Source organism: Lutjanus erythropterus, chromosome 16 (genome assembly GCF_056507025.1).
Source record: "Lutjanus erythropterus isolate fLutEry1 chromosome 16, fLutEry1.hap2, whole genome shotgun sequence".
In the NCBI taxonomy this organism is placed as follows: Eukaryota; Metazoa; Chordata; class Actinopteri; order Lutjaniformes; family Lutjanidae; genus Lutjanus; species Lutjanus erythropterus.
The window spans coordinates 20,493,840-20,509,254 of record NC_139332.1 but is presented as its reverse complement, the minus strand read 5'-3'; the positions used below and the strand labels follow the sequence as shown (position 1 = coordinate 20,509,254).

The 15,415-nt window shown below is 40.2% G+C and overlaps 1 protein-coding gene across 2 annotated transcripts in view; it reads left to right on the top strand.

The window, feature by feature from the left end:
* Positions 1-13,691, top strand: part of ripor2 (RHO family interacting cell polarization regulator 2) — a 79,253-nt gene extending 65,562 nt beyond the window's left edge. Inside the window, exons 11-23 of one of the 2 annotated variants that reach the window (XM_084738443.1) lie at positions 82-230; positions 1,404-1,533; positions 2,195-2,341; positions 3,865-4,626; positions 5,651-5,832; positions 6,009-6,171; positions 6,937-7,069; positions 7,182-7,343; positions 8,796-8,951; positions 9,462-9,664; positions 9,760-9,843; positions 11,469-11,559; positions 12,112-13,691. In XM_084738443.1, the coding sequence (XP_084594569.1) occupies positions 82-230; positions 1,404-1,533; positions 2,195-2,341; positions 3,865-4,626; positions 5,651-5,832; positions 6,009-6,171; positions 6,937-7,069; positions 7,182-7,343; positions 8,796-8,951; positions 9,462-9,664; positions 9,760-9,843; positions 11,469-11,559; positions 12,112-12,212 (2,463 nt within the window). In that variant the 3' untranslated portion in view covers positions 12,213-13,691. The remainder of the gene's footprint in view (positions 1-81; positions 231-1,403; positions 1,534-2,194; positions 2,342-3,864; positions 4,627-5,650; positions 5,833-6,008; positions 6,172-6,936; positions 7,070-7,181; positions 7,344-8,795; positions 8,952-9,461; positions 9,665-9,759; positions 9,844-11,468; positions 11,560-12,111) is intronic. The other variant, XM_084738444.1, reaches the window with a different exon arrangement.
* The last annotated feature ends 1,724 nt before the right edge of the window (positions 13,692-15,415 follow it).

Here is a 15,415-nt window from a genome sequence, read left to right as displayed (position 1 = left end):
ACGTCAGAAGAACCTGAATTAGATTAATTATTATTTTCTTGACCTGAGTAGTAAATAAATGTTGTCTTTGGCCCTAATCAGGTGACAGAGCTGAAGGGCCTTGCTACCCACATGCTGGTGGGCAGCGTGATCTGTGAGACCAAGGAGCTGTTTACCGCCATGCCTCAGGTGGTGGCTGTGGACGTTAATGACCTGGGGACCATCAAACTCAACCTGGAGGTCACGTGGTAGTAAGTTGACTCAAACATTATTACATTTTTTTTAATTAAGTTAAGAGAGAGAGACAGATAACAAGGCACTGACACTCAAAAAACTAAAAGTGTTTGTTTTGACACTGACAGGCTCAGATTGTTATTCTAAGTGTCTGACAACATTACGGAAGGAACGCTTCAGAAATAGACCTTTTTATTAACGCAAAAGATCCTTTTTGTTTAACCAGAAACAGTGGTTATATACCTCTATTCAAAACAACCAGGCTCCATTTAAAAAAATAAGTATTTTTACCTCACAAAACACGGGAGTTGCTCGGCTATCTCTGCGTTGATCGGTTAATTTGGTTATGTAATTGTGTGACTTTGGTGTTTTAACACGCGTTTGTAGAACTAAGACCAACAGCTGCTGCCATTTCTCCCTCAAATTAATTTAAATCACCTTCCAGACTAGGACATAATCTGAACTTTATGTTTTTTTAGGCTCATAACTGGGTGAAATAAGGTGAAAGAGATGACATTTTGTCTTCGTCCCTGCACACTAACCTGAGTCTGCACCCCACTGTTTGTGTTATTGCGTGACTTTGGTGTTTCAACATTTGTTCAACAATAACACAACACAACAACAACATAAAACAAAGATTTTGTCATGCCAACCAACATCCTGTAGCTGCTCTAAAATGACTGTAAAACACATCCTCTTGGGGCTTATTGCTTTAATATATCACTTTGAGGCCAAAATTACATTACCTGATGATTCTGTTATTATTTCATGGAGGTTCATTTACTTTAATTTCATGCTCAGTCCACTAAAGTTTCAGTTAAATTTAATTAGGGAGAGTATATCTTTTTTCACTTTATTAAAGGGACCGGTGTTGGGTGAGCAGATATCTACAGAGCCTTTTAAGAGCAGTGAGTTACTCTATAGCTATTTGGATTCTTGCTCAGCCACTATCTAAATCACTGGCTGCATGTTAAGTTGCCAGTGTACACCTATGATAACTGTTATCAGTGTCATAGCTTTAAATGCAGTCTTCATTACTTATGGCTTTGTGCCATCTGGTGGAGAAACAAGGTCATTACAAGTTGAGCAAATAAATCCTCCTGACATAAACAGTGAAATCGCCTATACAGATCATGTAGGTAGACATGGATAAATCACAATGAGTGCCATGTTTTCACTCCTCCATCCAGCCCCTTCGATGTCGAGGACCTGACTCTGTCGTCCGGCAACGTGAGCAAAGCCACAGCACTCCAGAGACGAGTGTCGGTCTACAGCCAGGGCACACCGGAGACCCCCACCTTCCAGGACACCTCCTTCTTTGTGAGTCCAACACACCAAACGTCATATAGCTTCACTTGTGTGGTGAGAGACAGTCGTTTCTGAGGTTTTTTGTAGTTTGTAGAAATGAGATCAGCAGCTGAACAGGAAGGCAATCCAGGCACTGAAAAAAAAGTGGTAACAACAAGGAAGGAAAACTGAAGAAGCCTTTATTGTAGTGGCTAAATCGTTTAAAAGACCTACGTGTTTTGACCACTACAGGTCTTCATCAGGGGTTTGAATAAATGAATAGCAGCTGCTTCTCTTTGTCCCACAAAATCGATGAAAAAGATCATCTAGTCCAGAACAAAATCTGAACTTTATGTTTTTTGGGCTTATAACTGGGTGAACTGAGGTGAAAGAGATGACATTTTGTCTTTGTCCCTGCACACTAACCTGTGACTGCACCCTACTATATGGAAATTATACACATTTTTTTCTGTTGATGCATCATGCTTATGTTAGTGACAGTAGTGCTACCCCTAAACTAACCCACACCCATTTCCCTGCTATCCTCCTCTCTTTTGCATTTCCACATTACCAAACCCCTTACCCACACTCTGTCCCACTTTACACATTCATCCATCCCTCCTGTATCTCACTCGCCCACCCTCACTCGAACACCCAACACCTTGTCCTATTTGCCTGCGTGCATTGTGTAAAGAAGTGGCGGCCATATCCCGTGGAGCGCCAGCGCCTCTCCTTCCTGCACATGCTCCGAGACACCCTGCTAGAGAAGCTCAGGCGCAGTCGCTCGTTTGGTGACCTGGCCTCACTGCGGCCAAGGCCCAAATCCAGTCTGGAGGTCTATGTGAGTGTGTTGTGGCCCCTCGACCCTCTTAACCTGACTTTTGTGTGCCCCGTACTTCACTGAACATGATGGGGATCTCTCTGCTGGTGTGGACACACTTGGGCTTGTCCAGTCCGTTTCTGTGGGCTGCAAAATGCCGTGTGTCGCTGTTTGCATGTTTATTTGCATGACATGCTTTAAGCTGTTTGTGTTCTTGTTGTGTTTTCCTATTCGGAGTTACCTTACCATGATTTTATCTTGGATAGAACAAATGTGGTCTAAAGAATCTAGAGAGAAGATGGAGTTGGAGTGGATGTTCTAAAGGGATAGTTTGGATTATATGAAGTGAGGTTGTGTGAGGTACTTCAGTAACAGTCAGTGTATTGCCTAGAGTGGATGGTGGTCGACATTTCTTCCATTTGGAGAAGCATAGAGTAGCGGCACAGAAACTGAGCGATTACGGAGATTCTAACAAAATATACTTTATTTGTAATGAAGATGTGCACCTGGGGGTTATTCCACAAAGAAGCAAAATTCTTTGGAGCTCAAACTCACTTAAATCGGCAATCACAAAATTGTTTAAAAAAAAAAAAGTGTACAGAAAAATAATAAATGTCAGCAACTATGCAAAACCTTATTTTAGTTCTTTTCAGTACCAATGACCAAAGAAAAAAAAAGAAATGCAGAAAAACTGTGAATAATAACTGTGATTGGACAAAATTGCAAGGTCACACAGAATTCACAGGGCTTGGTTGAATTAACTTTAATTGTTGCGATCACTACATTCAAACTTCCTGGAGAGAATGACTATATTCAGAATATTTTCACCACTTTACTTTGCTGTCAGAAACCCCTTTCAGGTGGGAAACTGCTGTTGTATAAAGCTAAATATTGCTCTCTCTTGCTCAACTAGACTCTGTGGTCGGAATCAGTTATTTTACCTTGCAGAATACAGGAGTTGTTGGTTTACTGCTGCCTTGATCATTCAGTTTGTTTGTGTGTTGTGTGTGATTTTGGTGAATCCAAACTAATCCTTTAAAACACCAAAGTCACATTGTAACACAAACAAACTAACCAATTGATGTAGTGGTAGACCAGCAACTCCTGTGTTCCTGTGCAAGGTAAAATTTGCCAATGGAGTTTGGTTGGTTTGGACAGAGGGATATTTGGCTTAAATAATGGCAGTTACTCTTCAGAAAAGGTTTTACAGGGTGGAAAATCTTAAACTGATGTTGATTTTTTTTTAAGGGGCTAAAATATGTTTGGCTGCTGACTCCGTCCACAGCAGTACAGTACATTGCTTAGCTTCCTGTTCCGGTATTCCTGCTGCTTCCCCAAACTGGGGCTCGCCAACTGGCTAGTATGGATAAGTACCACATACAACCCCTACTTCAGATAAACTATCACTCTCAGTATCTCTTTTTCCACTTGAGAGGGCTTTCTCTTGTACTTTTTTGTTTTACATGCACTCATTTCAAGTTGTATCTCAGTCCTCATCTTCCATTTTTCTTTACGCATATTTACCCCTCTGTTTGTCCTTTCAGTCCACTTTACCAGACGATGTCTTCGAGAACGGAGGTTGTGGCGTGGCCGAGTGCAAGCGTCTCTCCTTCACCTTCTCCGACACCTCTGGTTCCACGCCCAGCCCCAGCCCCGCCCCGAGCTCGCACTCCCCAGGCCAGTCCAACCCTGAGATCACAGTCACTCCCCCAGAAACGGATCCATCACCTACACAGATGCTCCCAACACGGGAGGACTCCATACCGGAGGAGCATTCAGTGGAGGAAGAGGAGGAGGAGGAGGAGGAGGAGTACGAGGAGGAAGGGGAGACGGGTAGTAGAGGAAGTAGGGCCACCAGTGCCAGCCTTCCCAGTGATGACGCAGAGGTGGCAGAGGACTCTGAGTGGGAGCGCACGGAGTCACAGCGTAATTCTGGCTCCATCTGTGGTTCAGCTGCCCCGTCCCTCTGCTCTGACGGCCACCTGTCCACAGTGGCTCCAGAGGATGTTTTCTTAGATCACACAGATGAACTAAAACCTGTGGAGCTGGACACAGAGGAGGCGGGCAGTCTGACCAGGCAGCTTGTGAAGAGGCTGACGTCTTCGGAAATTGTGCCGCCGAGCGGGAGCTCCGCGGAGGCGGGAGGAAGCGTGAGCTGGGCGGGAGAGGGGAGCAGGGCTTTCCTGGAGAGCAGCCTGGAGGAGGCCATCCACAGCCTGCTGATGAGGCTGGAGGCTCTAACTCATCGCTGCCGAGAGCTGCAGGACCTGGAGCAGGAAGTGATGCGTCTGGAGGACCTGCTCAAGGTGACTGCACAGTTTTCTGTCTTGCTTTATAATTTATATGAGGACAAGATCTCATATGGGACTGATTTGAGGGATGTTACTCTTAACCACAAACCAAATTTACTTTTACTTGGTTCCTTGTCCAAAACTGGGGTACCTGTGGGATCGTACAAGTATAAAAAAAAACATTAAATTAAATGTTCTCAAAATGAAACACTTAAAAGGACAAGAAAAAATTGTAACCTTAAAGGATATTAAATACTTTAAAGTCTTTTTTTTGTACTTCTAATGCCATAAATAACTGTCAAATATATAAAATGTTTTATGTGTGTCCGGGTCTTAGGAAAGGAAGCAAAACATCACACACTTGGTTACTAATAGCATTAGCTCATCACTGCAGAATATGTCATTTTAATCCTAATCCAAAATACAATTGAATAAAGGCTATTCCAGGCAATGAGAGTATGTGAATGTGATACAGAATCTCAGTGTTTTAATAAAAGGACTAACCTGCCGGTAACTAATTACACTCATCAATCAAACCCAAAATTGCAATGCAAAATGAACATAAATTTGATTGGTTGATTAATGTTCAGAAGACTGAATGTATCATATTTTATTGGAAAATTTTGATATTGCAGTATTATAAATGTAAAACCAAAAATGACAGGGAACTGAAACAAAAAACAAAGTGCTGTCTATAAAACAAAAAAATAAATAATTAAAAAACATTTTGTATCATGTTCTGTAAAAAAAATATATATATATCGGACAATACATGTTGTTACCTTATATAGACTGATTTAAGACTGGTTTACCAAAATGAGTGTTTATATCATAGAACTATAGTGCTACCTAAAGTGGAGCATCACCTACAAATACTCCATGTGAGTTAAATTCACCTGTCAAAACATCGAGCAACAGAATCTTCAATCATTTTAGCTGTGTGCAGTAGACTGCAACATGTTAACTTCACCACGATTTGTTAAAGTAATTGGCTATTAAGTCGACCTCTCCTCCCTCCAACCACCCTTTCTCCTCTCAGTGTCGACTCCCGGGTCACAGGAGCCGGTCATCCAGCCTCAGTCTGACAGTGGAGAGCGCCCTGGAGAGTTTTGACTTCCTCAACACCTCCGACTTCGATGATGAAGATACTGGAGATGATAATGCCGTCCTGAGCATCCCACAGAGGTCTCCGCTTTTTGACACAGACGGAGAGAGGATCGGGTGAGTAGGAGACGGACGGAAGCACTTTGTGTCAGCTGACACTTTCTTATTGGTGTTTGCTGTTTAGAAGTGTCACAGCAGGACTCAAAACCATTTTATTGCAAATGTAGCAGATTACTGTCCTGCATCATGCTGCTGCCACCTGGTGGTGACTCTGGCTACTTGCCTCTCTTTAGGGGCCAGCATCCAGAGGCCAGAGGACACCTGAGTGAAGCCCTGACGGAGGACACTGGGGTGGGCAACAGCGTGGCAGGAAGCCCCCTGCCTCTCACCACTGGAAACGAGAACCTGGACGTGGCGATCGTCATCCACCTGCAATACTGTAATCACCTCATACAGGTGGAGCTCCTTATCACATCTGACATTGTGTTCCGGATTATAAATAATTAATTATAGATGAAGTTGCATAAATGGATGGTTCGGATTATTTTAAGAGGGACTGTGTCAGTAGATGGCGGTCAGCAAGCCCCCAGTTTGGAGAAGCAGAGAAGAGCACCAGCATGGAAGCTAAGCAATTGCTCTGGACAAAACCAACCAAACCAAACCAAACCAACACAAACCAACCAAACTCCATGGGAGAAATCAGTAATTTTACCTCACAGAACACAGGAGCAGCTGGTCTACTACTGTCTCAATCAGTCAGTTTGTTTATGTTATTGTGTGATTTCGGTGAATCCAAACTAACCCTTTTAAAACACCAAAGTCACCCAATAACTGAAAAAAAAAAACAGGTCGAGGTAGCAGTAAACCAGGAACTCCTCTGTTCTGCAAGTTAGCAATATTTGGCTTTTAGAGCAGCAGTTTCCCATCAGTAAAGGCTGCCTCATGGCAAAGTAAAGTGATGAAAATATTCTAAATATGGCTAAAATACATTTTGCCACAGCAGTACATTGCTCCGCTTCTGTGTTGGTGTTCCTCTCTGCCTCTTCTAACTGGTGGCATGCTGACCACCATCTACTATAGGTAATACACCAATGCACCGCATTCAACCCCACATCAAATAATCATCAAATAATCTGAATTATCCCTTTAATTGATATTGCTAAAAACATTGTCATGTCAGTGGATTAGTGCAACTTTGTTTGCTTCTTCCTGTTATGGCAGTTGTTGAGCAGTGGTGTGGGTGTGTGGCAGCGTCGCAGTCTTCTCCTCAAACTGGCCGGGCAGACGCAACTGTTAGAGGAGCTCGCAGAGATCAGCGTCGACAGACTGGGAGCAATTACATCTGCCGCTGATGGTACGTACCAACAAAACCAGTTTGCTTTATTTGTTTACCATGCAATGTTATATCTCAGGAGTGTGGTTTGAGTGGTTTGTAGCATCTGACCTTGCGTGTTTGTTTCCCTTAGTTCTCCCGGGCCTCGCAGAGCGCCCACAGCTGATGACTCTGTGGTCAGAGTGCAGCGGGTCTGCAGGACTCTTCCACACCACACTGGACAGAGTGTTCAAACACATGAACCAGCGCTACACAGCAGTGCTGCAGGAGAGACACCCACACAGCGCCGACACAGGTTGGATCATCTCTGTTTTCTTTCTGCAAAAAGCTCCAGGTCACACTAAACTGTTTGGTTTGTAACACGGTCTTGTTTCTGTGTTTTTGTTGTTTTTTTCAAATGAGTCACTCATTTGGTTTGTAAATCAGTTTTAAATGAGGTAATTGTAGTTGCTGCAAATATAATGAAGAATAAAGAAAAACAGAATACTTGACATTAGAGAGAGTAATTGGAATAGACTGTGAATCCACAGTTACTATGATTATTTTCAGTGGTGGAATATAATTAAATAAATTTACTTCAGAGCTGTGCTGAAGTACACATTCAAGTTACTTGTACTTTACTTGAGTGTTTCAATTTTGTGCACCATACTTCTACTCCACCAAACCTCAAAGACAAATATTGTACTTTTTACACCACTACATTAGCCTAACCGCTTTAGTTACTATTTACTTTTCAGATTACACTATTTCACACCCTTCCTGTCCAGTGAAATCTGTCACCAAATTTAGTAATTGATTGACTTTAAACTTTTTTTGATAAACTGAAGGATGAAGTCTCCCTTTATAGACTGAGAAAATTCTGCTACTTCTTAATATAAATAAACTCTTTAAACTGTTTTAGAGATAATGTGGTTCTCACAGGACAGCAACCCTGCAAACATATGATGACCTCATGGAACATGATGCATTGCTGTAGATTAAACTACCTAATACAACAGATATAGTTACTAACAGGAAATATTTTTCAGCATAATGAGTACTTTTAATGCTTAATTTCCTTAATAGCCTAACTCAAGAAAGGTTTTAACTGCAGGACTTTTACTTCATGGTTTCTGCAGCTGTCAACAAGTTAAATTCAAGACTTTTTAAGATCATGATGAATTAAATTTATTACCCATTTCACGTCTATACCGGCAAAAAGTACAAGCACAGTTTGCGTTAATGGTTATGGGTTCAATACTGGTCTTGTTTTATGGTTATTGCAGCATGATTAAGACAAATTTTCCCAAAAACACAATTAAAAGCAAGACTGAAGTTAAAGGTATAATATGCAATATTTTCTTTAACAACTATGTATAGACTCATATAAACAAAATCCCTTTCAACTGTCATTTGGGACCAACTAGAAGTGTGGTATTTAAAGTCCTAGGAAAAAGACTCAACTTACAATAAAAAAGTAATATTAACTTAATAACATGATGAATTTTAAAGACCTGTCAAAACCACATTTTAGACATTTTATGGCCTAAAATTTAGATTACTGAATTTTAGACTTTTTCAGACTTTTTCTTGACCTTCAGAAACAGAATATTTTCACAGTGTGGTATTAACTAAGTATAAGATATGAAGACTTCTTCTACCACTGATAATGTTAGTCTTGTTCTATATTTATTAGATCCTCACAGTGCAAATGTAGTTGACTAGAAATACCTTTTTCTGACCTTAGATTTGTTTGTCCTGTCTCCAGTGATCGGTGTCGTAGTGGGCGAGATGGTGGACAGGAGCGATCTGGTGGCAGCTGCTCTCTCCCAGGACGTCCTGACTGTGTTTCAGTTCCACAGTTACATCATACAGCATGAAGTCCAGGACATGGAGACACATCTGCTGCATCTGGCCAGAGAGGGTGAGCAAAAGGAGGGTGACACAATTCTGCTCAGACAATATTAATAGTGACTCTAGTAATGCTGATAATGCCCCGACCCTGCAGTGAACACAACACAGATCTACACCTTTCTGCTACTGAGTCATGTAAATCCCTCTGCTACGACTCAGTACTAGGAGAAGGATAAATGTGAATCATTCATTAAATTACACAATGCATATCAAATTCATTTTGTACAGGTATTCTGAAGAACTCTGATAACCAGTTTACGGTTAATAAGGTCCTTTTGCAAGGAGGATAGCTCAGATAGGCTTTTAGTGTAACAGAAAATTTATATAAAACAGTGGTGGAACACAAAAAAACACTGCTGGTTATGAGTCATTGTGGAGGAGGGAAAAAAGAAGACAGTTGAACAATGGTGTGTTTTTTAATAGTTAAGTAAAAACAGAAAAGGCCCCTACACTTGACTACAGACGATTTTATGAAAACATTTGACACGTGTGTGTGTATGTGTGTGTGTGTCATATTCAGATGTGTTTGCAGAGGCTCTGTGCAGTGGGGATTACTCTCAGTGTCTAGCAGAGCTGGAGGAGGTGCCTGTGTCGTCCCTGTGGCCTAGAAACAGCAGCCTGCGGGCCCTGGCTTCTCTGCTCACTGTAGAGGACCCTCAGGTCAACAAGGCGGTAGCCGACTACCTCTCTGCCGGAGCGTCACGCAGCCACTTCAGGACCAGAGTGAGTAGTCAGAAGAGAGCGTGTGTGTAAATGACATTTTAAATAGTTCTGGCAGATGTTGCAGGCTCTCTTTAAATGTTTCTCTGTGTTTGTAGGCGGTGGAGTGCTACACCCAGGCACTGTCGGAGGCTGGAGGTCAGAGTCAGAGGGCGGCCTGTGCAGCTCTCAGCTGTCTGCAGGTCAGTGGTCAGTTTTCAGGTCTGTCATAACATGCCGTATGTGCAAAAATACTTTAAAGCATAAATACAGTTAAGATCTGCCAAAGCTGATATGAAGCTTCAGCAGTCTGAGTTAGTCAGTCATGTGGTATTGTCCAAAATCTATCTCTTTTTGGCATTAAATCCCCCATGTGTTTGCATGCGGGAGGGATACTTCCTAGTTGCTGCATGTAGGTTTGTATCCAGGACACAACAGCAGCAATAAATCTACACCCAACTGCCAGGACGAAGATGAAGACTTGATTATGTGTTTGTCAGCAGCATTACAGAAAAAAACTACTGGCCTGGTGTACACAGGACATCTGGGTTTTGGTGGATTAAATGTTATACATCTTAAACTCCAGTAGATGGTAGTAAAGTTCAACATTGACTCCAGTCCACATTCAAAGGTACCAGTAATCCTCTGGGCCAGCCTAAATGTGTAGCTCAAGCTTCATACAGAAGGCAGTCATATTTGGCACAACAGTAACATTGCCTCAATTTTACCAACACGTTTTTTTCCCTCAAACTAAGGTGTGTTACTATGGAAACATAAATACACTCTTACTCACATCCAATTATGACAAGCGATGATACTGACAGTGAAGTTTGCACTTAGATTTGCATGTCATAGCAGAGTGGAGTATTGGCCTTCTGGTTTGGCAAATGAGACAGCCTCACATTATTTACAGCTGAACTTTAACTGGGGAACAAAGGAGGAATGATCACAGTGAGCCATTATTCTTTCAACGAGCGCTGCATGTGGCAAACACTGTAGGTATTCTTGCAATAACAGGTTTGCTCTTGCTGGGTGAAATTGCATTTGCTGCCAGTCAGCAGCAGGAAGTACTGGAAATTAGTAGCTGAAGCATAAATAATTTAATAAATATGGTTAAATAGTATTAAACATTAGTCACGAGTCTTAAAAAATAAAAAAAAACACTGGTTAATCATGCAGTCAGGTGAGAGCTGAGCTTCATGTTAGTCAGTTTACAATAATATATTAAAGTTCCCCTCCAAATATGTTTTAACGCGTGTATCAATTGCTACACTTTGAAAAATTTGTATATAATATGTTCTTTTCACAAAAACATTAAGTATCCTGTTAAAATTTTTGATATGACACCTTCTTCTCCTTCATTAAAAATTCAAAATCTGTAATTTCACTGCTGGACAACAGGTACTTCATACTTCACTTTAAAGTCCACTCTCAATGTATGTGCACTTTAGGTTTTCACATCGCATTTTGCAAGTTGGATATTGGACAACGACTGGCTTCCAAACAATGTGTGATGTCACACATCATGCTTGCAGGCCCATCCCTGAAAATGGGATTTTCAGTGAGCACACAGAAACTTCAGCGTTGAGCAGCAGAAAGCAAAAACATCCTTCCAGAGTCAAACGCTGCACATACATCATTCTGTACAGCGGCGCTCAAACATTCAACTGTAGGACAGGAAGAAAAACACGTTTTTGAGTGGAAGGGAACTTTTAAGTGCTATGATGGGTTAAGGGCAATGTAATGTAAAAGTACCATTGTGCATTTGTCATTTTTTAAAAACAGAAAATCATTCTAATCAGTGTTTTTCCTGTTGTTCTGTCTGTAGGCAGTAGAGAGCATCAGGGCGGTTGTAGCACTGTGTGATTCAGCTGATGAAGAGCTTCGTCACGTCGCCATAGAAACCCTGCTCACATTTGGTGAGTAACAAATTTATGGAAATCAACTCACCTTGTTTTCTTGCTACACCTCTACAAACCACTATTATTTCTGAATTGTATTTTATACACAACTGCTACGATGTACCACACTGCATTAAGTATAAAAATATTAAACTGTTTTCTTAAAGGTCCAGTGTGTAAGATTTAATTCAATTTATCGGCAGAAAATGGCAGAAATGTAATATGTAAGGAATAATGTACAGTGATACCTTCAGGATGATTAAAGGCCTGAATCACAGTCAGGGTTTATTTTGCAATAATGATCTGCTTACTGTACATTATCCTGCTTATTACATGGTTACTTACAAAAAATCAACAATTTGATACAAAATATTATTTTTAAAATGGTTTTATGGACTTAAAAATGATTATGATCGTAACTGTGTCCATAGCAACAGTCTGTTATACATCATAATGGTCTGTTGTAAAGAAATAACAAACTTTAGAATGCTGTAATTGACCACTTAGGTATTTAACAAAATATTAATGTCATAAAAAAATATGAAAAATCATATTGTGGTATTATTGCAGGTGAGGAGGGGCGGCTGGCGTATGAGCAGCTGGACACAGTGCCGGGTGAAATGATCCGTCTGGGGACACGGCGAGGAAACGCTGTCACCACTGCCTTCTGAGCCACTGTGCCACCGAAAAACATCACAAACAACATCTCAGCCCAACCTCTCGCCTGAGGACAGCACTGCCCCCTCAGCTTAACCCCTCACTAACTCACACCTCACAGGGCTGTTAACGACTGATCACTTTATTGATCCGCTTTTTGGCACAGACTTCTCCATACTGCCACATTAGATCACTGTTTCTACTGATACTGCCTCCTAAAAGGAACTAACACCAAACAAACTGTCTTATGACCACAAAGACACACAACCTGCACACACACACACTCCTCAATCACCTCCACTTTCACACACACCCCTGCACTCCCCACTTCCTCTCCCTGCTTTCTGAGCCAGGCAGACCGGTCACGTCGAGTTAAACTGGACACAAAGCCGCTGAAAGCTGCTCCAAAGACTGTGGAAAGAAAATCCAAGCAATGCATCTTCACCTAACCTCTGTCAACAAACTCACCACTGCACACAACACGTGTATCACTTACTCACTGATTATCATCTTGATTGTTACGGAGTCAGTTGTGTCACGCAATACAGTATAATAACTATGATCTTTGTATAATCACTGTTTATTATCACATGTTTTAGTTGATGGTTTTGCATTAGAAATGTTTCCTGGCGCTTTTCGGAAGATTTGCACTGTTGTAAGGCATGTAAATATGGCATATTTTACACAGCGGGTGTAATATATGTGCTTGTATTTAAGTATATTTTTAAGTTCTGTTTTCTAGTACGTTCCATTTTGAGTTTCAGGGATTCTTGTACGGTTGAAAGATGTTCCGTGGCAGGGAGGACCATTTATGAGTTGAGAATGGGTTCTTCTAAGAGGAAGTACTGGTTTAAAAGCTCTAGTTTAACAGCAGTTTTACAGATTTTGACCTCAGTGGAGGAAAAACTGAAGGGTGTAGGTGAAACAGGCCAGCACAGTGCACAAGGTTCACTCACTCAGCGGTTTTCTCATACTTGCAGTTGAACAAGTGCAATTTTTTTGTACATACGTGACTCTTTTTGCACCTCGCTGACACGAGAAGACGTTCGACACAGTCAGCTTCGACCATTTGAGCCTTGATATGGTTGAGCGGGCACGTTCCACAGATACACTCTTTTGTAAATGCATTTTTCCTACCAGGTACGGAGCTAAGTCGAGGGCAATAAAAGTGGTTTAGGATCATGATCGTGCACTTTCTCAATAACTGTACAGAGAGGAGGATCCTTTGGGCTGTAGCCTCAGTTTTGGCTACCTGCACATTCATATAGTATGTGAGCTAATGAAATGAAATTAAGCTTTTTGTTATGAGAAGCTGCAGAATGAAGTATTCTGTTTGGTATATCTTGGGTTTGTTTTATTTCCCTGCATCCTAATTGGGTCGCACTTTATTTTACAGTAAACTATCAAGACGTAACAAGCCGTTCTTTGCATCAAATTAGACCAAAAGTAGAATTGTGATCTTCACTAGACAGTATTAGACCCTAATTAGACTTTATTAGAGGATACATATGGACACATTACAACATATCTGCTACTTCCCCATTTAAAAATAATATGTGAACCAGATCTACCACGCAAAAGCTGAAACTGTGGAAGAATATTTTTTCTGTGGATGACTGTACAAATTTATTTTAATTCTGTAGGCAGATAAATTAGATTTTTATCCCTAATTATCCTCTAATAAAGTCTAATAACGGTCCAATACTGTCCAGTAAAGCACATATTATTTCTGCAGGTTGTTAGATCTAATAAGTGTCCCGTAAAATAAAGTGCAACCCCCAACTTTAATGAGGGAATAAACTGACCTGAGGTAAGCGCCTAATTCCAACTTTTCTCATTGTAACTGTACTACTGAGTCTTGTGCTCGTGCACGGCGACAAAACTCACATCTGCTCACACATCTTATTTATTATTTACTCCTTGTATACTCTAATATTCTTTGGAGTTATACTGTAATAGTGCAGATGGCATTGTTATGTAAATTAATTGTATATTTATGTTCTATTTTGGAGCAGGTCTAGTATTTGAAATATTGTTTATCGTTTAAAAAAGGCCTCTGTGTTATTATCAACATGCAAATGTTCTCATGCTTAACTTTAATTGGAGTTTATTTTGAATGAATTATATTAGATAAATTATTATTTTGGAGAAGATTAAGATTTGCTAATAGTTTAATAGTATTATAGATTTGTTTTCCCTAAAAGTTCCCAAATGTAATGGGGAGTTATATATTAGAAATGTTACTTTATTACGTAGAAGATTTACCGTAACCAAAGGAAAAATTAATTTTAAAAAGGTCTTTTAATAAGAGCTCATAATTCATTAAGAAGAATGTATTTTCAACACAACATTTGCGTTCTGGCCAGAATACTCATCTTTAGAAGCACAACTTAAAAATAAGACAAACCCTTAATATATGAATCTTGTCATTTGGTTCTAACTGCACAGTCCAAAAGCCATATTGATTAAAAACAAGTGGTAATATTTTTATGAAATGTATTTTTCTTTTGTATTATAATCTGTAAATGAGTGAAGTTGTTACTAAAAGCTGAAGTTGGCGTTAAGTTTTTTTTTTTTTCTATACATCCTTTTGCAAAACATGGTCCATATTTTAAGTAACAGTTACTTTTATTTCTTCCATGATGTGAATAGCATTACAGTATTTTGGTAAAATATCTAATTCACCCACTCATTCGGTGTTGGTTCATTTTTTTTTGGAGTGAGCTACTTTTCTTTTTACAGAACTTGCAGATGACCAGTGTTAAGTCGAGTTGATTCATTAGCTGTTGAATTTCTAATCACCACAAACTACAAGTTGTCAAAATGTGCACATCCTTAATTATTTAGAGAGTGGTTTTAAGAATAACTTGGTACACTTTGCTGAAATTGATCTTTATCCATCTCTGTGGTCAATAGCTTCTGTACTGATCCATTTAGTTGCGTACTACTCTTCTCCATTGTCAGTATTTCCTCTGCTCATCAAAAGTTGCAATAAAGTTTATTTTTGCATAAGTAAACCTCCAAAATTTGGGAATCTTTTTTTAACCAAAATGTCGGTCAAGACTAATGTTTAGCATGTTTTTTTAAGCATTGTCTTTGTGGACTGAATTTACAATTCAAATACTGAGACATGACAAAAGTCTTTCCCCATGCATTTCAATGGACATTGAAGGGGTAGAGGAAAGGGGTGGGAGACTGCTAAATCTCTTATGGTAAG